This window comes from Sorex araneus, chromosome X, assembly GCF_027595985.1.
Source record: "Sorex araneus isolate mSorAra2 chromosome X, mSorAra2.pri, whole genome shotgun sequence".
Classification (NCBI taxonomy): Eukaryota; Metazoa; Chordata; class Mammalia; order Eulipotyphla; family Soricidae; genus Sorex; species Sorex araneus.
The window spans coordinates 171,838,471-171,851,328 of record NC_073313.1 but is presented as its reverse complement, the minus strand read 5'-3'; the positions used below and the strand labels follow the sequence as shown (position 1 = coordinate 171,851,328).

Genomic DNA, 12,858 nt, shown 5'->3' with positions numbered 1-12,858 from the left:
TAATCCTGAGAACTATGTAACCCTCCACTTGGTGATTCAATAAAAAAAATTAAAAAAAAAATTGTTTTTTTCTTCTTTTTTGGGTCGCACCCAATGATGTTCAGGGGTTACCCCTGGCGGTGCTTAGGGGACCGTATGGAGGGCCAGGGATCGAGCCCAGGTCAGCTACATGCAAGGCAAATGCCTTACCCACTGTACTATTGCTTTGGCTCCAGGGAAAGTGTTTTTAATCCAATAATTTAGTTTTTTAAAAGAATGTTCAAATTGAACTTACTGTACCCTAATTATATCCATTTTAGATTTAAAAAAAAATCAGACCACCATCAAGTTATGCAAGATGACCATAACTAGGTTTAAATTTTTATTTGAAATTCAGGTTTAAAATTCAAGTTTAATACAATATTATATTAAATATTTTCTAGCCAGTACTTTCACCTGCTTTACATGATCTCTGGACATATTTTAAGAATTGATACTTTCTGCCTAACTTGCATAATATGCCAATTATACATTAACAATTCAGATACTTCCTTAAAACTATTCTTGTAGCAATGTCAGAATTTTAAAAAATAAGCTCAAATATTGAAATTGTAAGACAATAATATTGTAGTCACTATTAGTATAGGAAAGAAAAATCTTGCACAACTTACTGTTTAAAATTATTAACATTATAGTAAATCAATATGGATTTTTAATGTAGCCATATGAATTTTTCATTAAAATTCATTGTTCAACAACTTCCTACTGAGGCATGCCTAAAGTTATAAAAATCTTCTTTATGTAACCTATACTGAATATATCCAAAAGTAATTGTGGCACTTTAGATAAGACATTTATGCCTTTGCATATTTTAAGTTGCTGAGAGTATAGCCTGATACAGCAGGTTAGTAGAAAGAATAGAAAGCAAGGCTTTAAGGTGTGAGTCGTTTGGGATCACGGGGAAACATTGACGTTTGACGAATATTATGTAGTCCCAGAAACAGCATGGTTACTCGTTCCAACCCTAGGAAAACCAAAACAATCATTAATTTTTGTTTGATTTTGCACCACACCTCATGGTGCTCAGGTCTCACTCCTGACTCTGGGCTTGGGATCATTCCTGAAGACGCGTGGGGAACACATGTGGCACTGGGGATCAAACCTGTCAGATGTGTGCAAGAAACACCTTACCCGCTGGACTAGTTTTCTGGCCAAAAAAATGTTCTTTTTAATAGCAGATTTTAAATTATCTCTTATTTTGGTGTTTGATCCAACCAGTAGTTGCTTATGGACTACTACTACTGGCTCAGTTCTTGGGGGTTATTTGGTGCTCAGGGTAAACATTAGGTGACACGGATTGAACATGGGCCTCTGGCATGCAGAGCATAAGCTACAGTCATTGAGCAATATTCCTGACCCTACAAAACTCTGAATCTTAAAGTAATATATTTAACATAACAAACATTGTGCATGGATGGGCTGGAGAGGTAGTACGGTACGGTGGGTAAGGTGCTTTGCACAGCTTTGATCCTGCCTCTGCCTCTCTGGGCACAGCCTTGAGTGACCCCTGAGCACATGCCCAGAGTAGGCCATGAGGATGATCAGGTGTGTCCTCAAAACAGACAAAAAAGCCATCCACAGAAACCTGTATTAGAGTAGCACTAATTAGAAAAGAACAAAAACAAAAACCTGTTTTTGTTTTTGGGGCTGGAGTGATAGCACAGCAGGTAGGGCATTTGCTTTGCACGCGGTCGACCCGGTTTGATTCCCAGCATCCCATATGGTCCCCTGAGCACCGCCAGGGGTAATTCCTGAGTGCAGAGCCAGGAGTGACCCCTGAGCATCTGCTAGATGTAACCCAAAAAGCAAAAACAAACAAACAAAAACAACAACAACAAAAAACCCTCACTATATCCCATTTTTCCACTTAAATATTAATTACCCAAAAAATGATGTAGTTTTGATTAACTACTCTGGTATTTTTTTTTTCACAACTGTCAGTCACAAGTCTATATCATATTACATTAAATACCCAAAAGCTCTTAAAAAAAATAGGCCTATGCTTCTCATTAAACTTAACTACAAATTTAATATAGCATTGTCTGTAATATAAAAAACATGGTTAAAAAAACCAAAAATGAAACCAAAAACCAATACTATACGTGTTACCAACAGAAAGCTGGTTAACAAGACTGTAGTGAATTGCTTTTTTCAATGGATTCTGTGTAGTGGTAAAAGAACAAAAAAGATTAGGTAGGGGCTGGACTGATAGCACAGTGGGTAGAGTGTCTACTTTTCATGTGGTCAACCTGGGTTTGATTCCCAGCATCCCATATGGTCCTCCGAGCACCACCAGGAGTGATTCTTGAGTGCAGAGCCAGGAGTAACCCCTGAGCATCATTGAGTGTGGCCCAAAAAGCCAAAAAAAAAAAAGCTTAGGTATATAAACTCGGACTGGAGCCATTGCACAGTTGGTAGGGTGTTCGCCTTGCATGTGGCTGACCTGGGTTTGATTCCTCCATCCCTCTCAGAGAGCCTGGCAAGCTACTCCATGGCGTAGCGTATTTGATATGCTAAAAACAGTAACAAGTCTCACAATGGAGATGTTAATGGTGCCTGCTTGAGCAAATCTGATGAACAATGGGAGGACAGTGCTACAGGTATATAAACCCATTAGCAAATAAGTAGATCTTCCAAAAGCAATAAATAAAAACTTCAACAAAATCATACATTTTGGGGCCACAGAAATAGTACAGCGGGCAAGGTGCTTGCTGTGCATGTGGCTGACTCAGATGCAGGTACCCCATGACCTGCCCTAAGCCTGTCAGGAGTGATCCTAGAGCACAGAGGCAGGATAAAGCCCTGAGCACAGCCAGGTGTGGTCCAAAACCAAACAAAACCCCCCATACAAGTTTAAAGACATATGGACATCTGATAGTTCTGTTAGTCTCATATGTCTTTCAGAAGTAATAAAAAAAAAAAAATGAAATGTTACATTTCAACAAAAAGCATTTGGTAGCAATGTGAGTTAACTGGAGGGAAAACTTTAATTTAGGTTAATCAATAAACTCAAAGATGCAGAGAAAAAGAATATTCATTCAATTTGTAAGACATTTTGCTTCCTAAAAAGGATGGCTAGAGCTTGAATGGGACAGTTAAAACAACATAAATCATGGTTAATTTTGTTTCATGGAACTCCATTTTTTAAATCCATTGCAACTCACTTTGAGAAATCATTGCAGGGTCAGAATAGCCCAGCTGGCTAAGCACATGCTGTGCATGCCGAAGGCATGGCTTGGCTCTTGGGAGCAGCCCCTGAAGCTCCCTCCTCCACCAAAAAAGGAAAAAAAAAATTCCTTGCAACTCCAGTTTGTATTATATGTAGTATTTAGGAACTAATTTGCATAAGAAATAATGATACACGGGGCTGTAGAGATGCACCCGCCTTGCCTATGGCTGGCCTGGGATTGTGCCCCAGCACCCAGGATGGTCCCACAAGCCCTGCCGGGAGTGATCCCTGAATGCAGAGCTGGAGTATGCTCCTGAGTATAGTTAAGGTGTGGCTCCAAAAAAAAAAAAATACATAAAATGTACTTTATGGAGGCTTGCATAATAGCACAGCAGGTAGGGCGTTTGCCTTGCATGCTGCAGATCCGGGTTCGATTCCCAGCATCCCATGTGGCCCCCCAGCACTGCCAAGAGTAATTCCTGAGTGCAGAGCCAGGAGAGTAACCCCTGTGCATCGCTGGGTGTGACCCGAAATGCAAAAAAAGTACTTTATGTGGTGGTGAAGAAAAAATAGCTAGAATTTTACTAAATACTTTGCCATATGAAATCTGGGGTTGGAAACATTTTCACAATATTGAGGAAATATTACCAATGCCTCCACCGGCATGAGGCGGGGCTCCAAAACGGAAGGAATCAATGTAGGCCTTAATTTTCTCCAAATCTACAAAACAAAAGCAAAATTTTCTGATTTAAGGTATTATTATTCAAGAAGATGAAAATAAATGCAAATTCTTTAAAAGGTTTAATATATGTTGAATTTAGGATACAAATAACCTGCCTAAGAATATTTAAATTATTTACCAATTCCATGATGTAAGGCTCTCTCTGTTAGCAGCTGAGGATCATGTATTCTTTGAGCTCCTGAGAGTATTTCTTCTCCTCTCATGAACATATCATAAGAGTTGGATTGTTTCTGCAAGGAAAACAAAAGCTTACCACTTTTTAAGTGGCTATCATCCTATTTCCATTACATCTATTTGGGGTTAAGGAGGGGGTTGGAGGAATATTTTTTGCATGAAGAACAAGTCAGTTTCTTCCTGTAGCTAAGGATGCAACTGCTCTAATAAATATGACTTGTTCCACTGAAAGAGGATTAACTAGTGAGGATTGAATAATAGTATCTTCCTTGCCTTTCAGATTTCAAGTCCCCTTCTGCCACACCTTCCAATAACATACCAGAATATCACTCCAGGCAGAGCTCAGGGATTGAACCCAGGTCAGCCATTTGCAAGGCAAGCACCCTACTTGTACTCTTTCCAGCCTTACCTACTTTTTAAGTGATGCTCTTACTTCTGAACAAATCATTCAAACCATTTTATACTTTTGTAGTATCTTCAAATTACAATGAACTTCAAATTACAAAGAGGTTAGTCTGTTTTAAATCTGTAGAAGGGCTGTTTTATTTCAAGGCAGGTTAATTTGAACATCAACTCACCATTGGGTTAAACTATCCTTTATCATGTTTTAATCTGCTTTCCTTATCATTCAATAAACTAATGGTTCTCAAAATGTGACTTCTGGACCAGTAGTTTAGTATTTACAATTTGTCAGGAAAGTAAATTTTCAAATCCCAGCCCAGACAATATGTAATTAATGGAATTTAGCAATTTAAGTTATAAAAAGCCTGTACTTGATTCTACTTAAGTTTGGGAACCACTGTAATGGAAAAACAGCAAAAAGGAAACACTATATTAACTCCTAGACAAACTGAAATTCTAGCTCAAGAGAGATTTTTTTTTTTTCTTTTTGGGTCACACCTGGCGTTGCACAGGGGTTACTCCTGGCTCACGCACTCAGGAACTACTCCTGGCGGTGCTCAGGGGACCATATGGGATGCTGGGAATCGAACCTGGATCGGCCGCATGCAAGGCAAATGCCCTACCCGCTGTGCTATTGCTCCAGCCCCAAGAGAGACAGATGGTTTAAGCCTGTAAATCCAAAGAATTACTTATTTATACTGTGTTTCTTCTTCAGAAATCTTCAAAAAATGACCCATGAAAATAATTTTTAAGGCAGGGCTTTGGGATTAGTTTTCTAGAATATTCAAATTTCACAATATTGCACCTGTGTGTTTGGTTTTGGGACATACCAGGCAGTATTCATAGGATTCTATGCAGTGCTGGGGATCAAACCTGGGTCAGCCATGGCAAAACAAAGCATCCTATCCACTCTACTATCACTCCTGCCTCTTTTGTTTTGTTTTTGGGCCAGACTTGGCAATATTTAGGGCTTACTTCTGGCTTTCCACTCAGGGATCAGTGTCAGCAGAGCATAACATCCGTGGTGTTGGTGATCGAATCCAGGTTAGTTGCATCCAAGGAAACTGCTCTACCCACTGTACTATCCCTCTAGTTCCCACAATATACTATTTTATCTAAATTTACAGAAACTAGTAATATAGAAATGTAAAAGTAAAGAATAAACCACTAATGAAAAACATTATTTTCACTGTACAACTTGACATAGTAACAATATACTTTCCTTCCTCATATCAATACAAATTATTTAAAATAAAGTTACTTACAGAATTTTTTGGGTCAGGCATAGTATAGAAAGGTCTTACAGCCAATGGATATTTATCAAGGACAAAGAAATCTGTATCATACTATAAAAAGAATAAATACAATTAAAATGTTTCAAAAGTTTAATAAATAAAAGAAGGCTAATATTTGTTTGTTTTTGGGCCACACCAAGCGATGCACAGGGGTTACTCCTGGCTCTGCACTCAGGAAATACCCCTGGTGGTGCTCAGAGTACCATAGGGAATGCTGGAAATCGAACCCGGGTCGGCCGTGTGCAAGGCAAATGCCCTACCCACTGTGCTATCACTCCAGCCCCAAGAAGGCTAACATTTTGATAACTGTTTTTTTTCTATACATTGTCTATATTCAAAATATCTATAACAACATTCTACGTACACACACAAAATAGGTTAAGATTTTGGTAATTGTCTTTTTTATTTTTAATATTTTATATTTAATACTTATTTTATATTTAAAATTTATTCTTGGTGCGGGACCACCCTAAAGCACTGTTCATGGGGCCTGGGGTGAATCCTGGTGATAGCTGCCAACCAAGCCAGAGGCCCAATGCTCAGCTTACCGATTCAGCACTGCTCCAATCTAGCAGTGCTGGGCTTGAGCAGGGCCACCTGGTGCTGGTGCTGCCGAGCCTGAGGTTGGTCACTGTGTACATAAGGCATGTGGCCCTGACCACGGAGCCCTGACCTCTTCCAGGTATTTAATAACTATTTTGGTTAAATTATCCCAAATTTTGTTGGGCTTTATGGAAACTATTATTTTGTATTTTGGAGAAAATAGTATTTAAAAAATATCCTGTGTCATAAAGCCTTCCCAAGTTAAAGGTTTTCAGTTAGTGTTTCACTTAGATGTCAAAATTTGGTAGATTTCTTCAAATGATATCTACGACTGAAATAAGTAAAATTAACATTAAATGTCGTCGTTAGAATACCTGCTTATGACCTCTATTTATGTAAAAATCAATTACATCGCACCTGTCTGGATATTAAACATTTTTGCTAAAATTGTAGAGCAGAATGAATGCCCACAGAACTGACAAATGGAACCAGCTCTGCCGAAATGGTTTTAAGTTGCAGCTCCTACTGTGCAGTTCTGAACTGCTAGTTCTCCCGCATATCAGTCTGGAGTACAACCAACAGGAGGAGCTCAAGAACCATTTTCATTTCATTACAGAATTCTATTTCCTTAAAGATCACTCATTTTATGTTCTTTAGATATTTAGAAAACAAGAGAGTAAAGCAGTTCTCCTTCAGCCGCCTTTGAGGCCCATGAGAGAGCAGGAGTACAAAGGAGAGTCCATTTCTAAGCTACTCCGTAACATCTAGAGTTCCTTTCTAAATAAATCTATCAGATACGGGTAACAGGTAACAACTTTGAGAAACACCTTCCACAAAACTTATATCAAGTTGATCAAACAAGCTGAATTAAATATTGAGCTGATCAAACAATTTGAGCAAATCCTGACTAGATTTTCTGCATCTCCCTGCCCCCCTCCCCTGCCTGGTCATACCTGGCTGTGCTCAGGAGACCATAGGGGGTATCAGGGATTGAAGGCCCCATATGGTTAATAAGCAATAAATTATTCAAATAATTTACTATTAAAACAATTTTTATTATTTTCCCAATAAATAAAAAACTCTTTGTTTCTATTAGAAACGATTTGTTTCTATAGTACCAGGTCATTCTAGGAAAGCTTTTCAATGTCCTTCTGCAATGTTTTTTAGAATGTTTCAGACTTAAAGAAAATTGGCAGTTAGGAAAGTTGTTCCTACCTTTTCCTTTACCAAACGACCCAACAGCTTTTCATTCGGTGTACTGAAAAAGAAATATTAAATCATGTGTTTGAAGATCAAACAACAGAGTTCTAAATTAATGATACTTATTCTATTTAAAGTTCTCAAAGGTTAAAAAATTTGACAAAATAGGGGGCCGGAGCGATAGCACAGCGGGTAGGGCATTTGCCTTGCACGCGGCCGACCCAGGTTCGATCCCTGGCATCCCATATGGTCCCCCAAGCACTGTCAGGAGCAATTCCTGAGTGCAAAGCCAGGAGTAACCCCTGAGCATCGCTGGGTGTGACCCAAAAAGCAAAAAAAAAAAAAAAAAAAAGACTAAATAGTTGTCTACTCTGCTCTTTTAAGAAAGGGCAAATATTTCTAAAAATCACTATGGATAAATGCATTCGATATAGTCACTTGGGATTTATAGGGGGCCACTATATTATGCACACACATATTATATATACATACACACACATTTAATATACCGAACACTGGCTATTTTTGTCATTAAATGGTTCTATCTCAAAATTATTTCTTTTTGCCTTTTTTTTTTTGATCAAAGATTTATAATACAAGACTGAGTATTTCCTGGTGTCTAAAATGCAATCACGGAGCAGGGGAGCCAGCTCGAGGGGCGAGTGCTGTGTGGGAGAGGCCCCGGCTGTCATCTGTACTCCAGACCTTCCACAATCACCCCTAAACCAAAGGGGGAAAGTACCTGTGTTTATATACATCAACTAAATTCCTACAGCCAAGTGGCTGCTCCTTTTAAGAACAAAGAGTATATTGTTTGTCTTTTGTGAGATAGTTAAAAAATAGTTTTGAGTAAAGTATTTTTCGAACAGCCTAAAAACCAACAATAACCAGTTTTTTTCTTAAATATTTAACTTGAAAATCCATAATTAGAGTAACTTCTAATCTTTATTAAACGGTACAATTTACTTTAACTGTAAGTTGTATAATTTCAATTTAGATAATACCATACTACATATTACAAAAATAACATGAACTTTAAAAGTTGTAGAAAAAATTGTAGAGAGCCAGCCTAACAATTTTATGTCCTAATCCCATGGGGCAATGAAAACATACTCTTATATGTTTTCTCTAAAATTACTAAAAGACAAAAATCACCAGCAAAGTCCTATATATTTTATCAGTACAAATTAGAAGGGGGGGGTACAGAAAATGGTAATTACATATGAAAAAAAAAAAACCACTGTGGTTTACTTAATGTAATTTACATTAAATAGACATTGTATTTCAGGTCACATAAAAAAATCAGCAGATTTTTAACAAAATAAAACTTAAATTTTATCAACATAATTGATATATTCATTCTTTTATACTTTAAGGCCAAATACTAATTAAAAAAAAAAAAATCACAGACAAACCTGAGGTCTTCTTCATCTCCCATTTCAATCCCAGCTTCCCTGAGCATAGCCAATGCTTCACAATACTCCAGTCTTAAGGTTGGCTCCAAAAATTTGAATGGCTCACACGGGAACTGTTTATTCACTGTTTGAATTTCAGTTTGAAACCTATTTGTACAATGATTTAGGTAATAAAAATGTGTGAAATAAATGAGTTCTCCACAAGAGGTCACTATGACAGTAACATAAAATCATTCTGAATTCCTATGTGTACCAGGAAAGTGCTATCAAGGAATTAGTGCTATCAAGAAATTAAGTTTAAAAATGAAATTTAAACCTGTAAAATATTTAATATCATTTCTCAGTCTCATGATGTCTGTCACTGCTGCGGCATTAAAGGATTAAAGACTTTATAACTTCTAACAACTAACAATTAGGTACAATGAGGTACATCTTGTGAGGCATTTTAAAAAAATCTAACCTTCTAACAACACTATTCTAAGAAAAACTAAATTAATGAATACTTGTCTTTTAACTTCTTCCATTCCCATTAGAAGTTCTTTTTAGGAGATTGACAATTTATTTCCCAATGGAATAATCACTGTAGGACAGTGTCTACCCCCTAAACAGTAGGCACAAAACACATAACTGCTGCAGTGAAGGATAATCATTTAAAAGTTGCAAAAGCAGGGGCCGGAGCAATAGTACAGCAGGTGGGACTCTTGCCTTGCATACAGTTGACCCGTATTTGATCCCTGGCATCCCATGTGGTCCCGGGTACTGCCAGGAGTGATTCCTGAGTTCAGAGCTGGGAATAAGCACTGAGCACTGCTGGGTGTGGCCCAAATGTGTCCATGCACAGACACACACACATAAATGAACTGATAAAAAAATATATATATGTAATATGGAAACAGTATGAGACACTGTCACTTTCTTATTGGTCTTAAAAAAAGTTAATGAAAGGAATCATGTTTAGTTTTATTCATATCAGAAGGGTTAAAAGACCTTGGGGCCACATCTGGCAGTTCTCAGGAATCACTCCTAGCGGAACTTGGGGGACCAAATGGGGTGCCAGATTCCAATCCAGGCTGGCGATGTGCAATTCAAGTGCTCTTCCTGCCGCACTATCTCTCTTGCCCCGCCAATAATAGATTTCAAATGGATTTTGTTTGATTTGACTATAAAACCACATTCAATGTCTATCAATGGTTAATACAAAAATATAATCCAATATTTAAAGATGTTAGCATATTCTTCTATTAGATAAATACTAATGATAAACACAAGAGGGATATTTCACAAACTAGGTGAATAATTTGGGAATTTAGAATTACTATAGGATCTACAGGATATAGAAAGAAGGGTTTTACGTTCAAGTTTCAACCTGAAAATCCAATGATAATTATGTCTGATGTCTGACTCTATGATATTTTTCTTGTTTTGGGGTTATACCCTGCTGTGCTGGGGTAACATGTGTTGTTGGAATAGAACCCTGGGTCTCATACCTAGGCAAGTACTCTATCACCAACCCACATCCCTGGTCTCCAAGCCTATCATTTATAAATAAAAATTTGACTAATCTCAACAGTTTGTGATTGCTATTTGATCTGCTAGTATAAAAACTAAATTTTTTTTTTAATAAATTTATTTATTTTTAATTAATGCATCACCATGAGGGTACAGTTACGGATTTATACACATCTGTGCTTATGCTTCCCCCATACAAAGTTCGGGAACCCATCCCTTCACCAGTGCCCATATTCCACCACCAGTAAACTCAGCATCCCTCCCATCCTCCCCAATCCCATCTCCCCCCCACCCCACCCTGTCACTGTGGCAGGGCATTCCCTTCTGTTCTCTCCCTCTAATTAGCTATTGTGGTTTGCAATAAAGGTGTTGAGTGGCCACTGTGCTCAGTCTCTAGCCCTCATTCAGCCCGCAACTCCCTTCTCCCACATGGCCTTCGACTACATTATAGTTGGTGATCCCTTCTCAGAGTTGCCCTTTCCCCAGAATGTGAGGCCAGCCTCCTAGCCATGGAGTCAACCTCCTGGTTAAAAACTAAAATTTTTATACTCTAGTATTAGACAAGTAATTAACACCAAAAATAAATGCTTTTTTGGCGGGGGAGGAGGGTGTTGGGCCACAGGGAGCTGTGCTTGGGGCTTACTCCTGGCTCTGTGCTCAGGGGACTACTCTAGTGGTGCCTGGGAGTGCCTTAGACACGAAGGCAAGAAGAGCCTGACCTACTGTACTCTCTCTGGCCTTGAATGTGTGTTTTCCATAGAGTTCTCTACAGCTAGTAAGTCATTAAATGTGTAACAATGCAGAGCATGGCTCCAAAATATTGGTACCTAGGTAAGGGTTTTGTTGTTGCTTTTGGGCCACACATAGCCAATACTCAGAGGTTACTCCTGGCTCTGCACTCAGGAATCATTCCTGGCGGTGCTCTGGGAACTCAGCGGATGCCAGGATTGAACCTAGGTTAGCTGTGTGCAAGGGAAGCACTTTATCTGCTAAAGTATCTCTCCAGTCCCCAGAATTTTATATGATACACAATTGATGTCTGTATTCTTGAAATAGCTCGTTAAATTTGTAAAGGAATAAAATAACCTTTTCTAACTCTTTTTAAGTATGAGTATATGTCTAAAATATATCAATAATTAATAGTTAAATCAATGGTCTTCAAATAATAAAATAGCTAATACTTATTACCTAAAATATAGCTAGGTATGGAGAAAGGGAGGGGAAAAAAAAACCCTCTTTGATCCTATTTCCTTTACTTCGCCGCCCCCCCCACTTTTTGGGTCATACCCAGCGATGCTCAGGGGTTAGTTATTCCTGGCTCATGCACTCAGGAATTACTTCGGGCGTTCCTTGGGGGACCATATGGGATGCTGGGAATTGAACCCTAGTCGGCCGCGTGCAAGGCAAATGCCCCACCTGCTGTGCTATCACTCCAGCCCCTTCCTTTACATTTTTATTTTCCTATTTCCTCCAAATTAAATATTAGCATAAGTATGTTAGTTTTGAATGACCCTTAAGAAACTAATTGCTAGGCAAAATTTTAAAAATTTTTAAAACTTACTGAACATTAGGAAATTTCTAATAATTTTTGGTGAAAGCTGTTAATTCACTGGGTCCAAATAAGCCAAAAGTTTCTTCAAAAGTACTAGTCTGCAATCTTTATGAAATATTCTGTGTAACTATATATTGATACAAGAATTAACACGAGCTTAATTCACATAGCTGCAATAAAGATTAGAAATGAATAAGCTTAAGGGACTTTTTGTCTCTAAAGTAAGCTACAATAATATCCTCATTAAAATAAATGAGGAGGGGCTGGAGAGATAGTACAGTGGGTAGGGTGCTTGCACTGTACAGGGCTGACCTAGGTTTGATCCTTTGCATGGCCAGAAGAGATCCTTGAGTGTAGAGCCAGGAGTTATCCCTGATCATCGCCAGGTGTGATCCAAAATTAAAACAGAAAAGCAAACAAAAAAATCAAATGAAGAAATTGAGGCATAGAGTTAAAGAACTTGTACAAGGCCTTACGTAGGTAAGCAGAGCTGGAACCTAAACACATGGTACCCAATATGGTCTCCTGAGCATCACGTGCGTGATCCCTGAGTGCAGAGCTAGGAGTAAGAAGCCCGGAGCACTGTTAGGTGTGACCCAAAACACAAAACTTAGTTCACAGCTTGTAATTGAAGAATTGCTTCTTCTTTTCTTTTCTTTTTTTTTTGCTTTTTTGCTTTTTGGGTCACACCCGGCGATGCACAGGGGTTACTCCTGGCTCTGCACTCAGGAATTACTTCTGGCAGTGCTCAGGGGACCATATGGGATGCTGGGATTTGAACCTGGGTTGGCCGCGTTTAAGGCAAACGCCCTACTGGC

General features: G+C 38.5%; 1 protein-coding gene across 2 annotated transcripts in view; it reads right to left on the bottom strand.

Annotated features, from left to right (window-relative positions):
* Positions 1-328: 328 nt before the first annotated feature.
* Positions 329-12,858, bottom strand: part of DARS1 (aspartyl-tRNA synthetase 1) — a 61,830-nt gene continuing 49,300 nt past the window's right edge. For both annotated transcript variants that reach the window (XM_004616512.3, XM_055122202.1), the window contains exons 11-16: positions 8,980-9,126; positions 7,580-7,622; positions 5,792-5,872; positions 4,069-4,180; positions 3,857-3,928; positions 329-1,003 (exon numbers count right to left, since the gene is read on the bottom strand). In XM_004616512.3, coding sequence (XP_004616569.1) covers positions 912-1,003; positions 3,857-3,928; positions 4,069-4,180; positions 5,792-5,872; positions 7,580-7,622; positions 8,980-9,126 — 547 coding nt within the window. In that variant the 3' untranslated portion in view covers positions 329-911. The remainder of the gene's footprint in view (positions 1,004-3,856; positions 3,929-4,068; positions 4,181-5,791; positions 5,873-7,579; positions 7,623-8,979; positions 9,127-12,858) is intronic.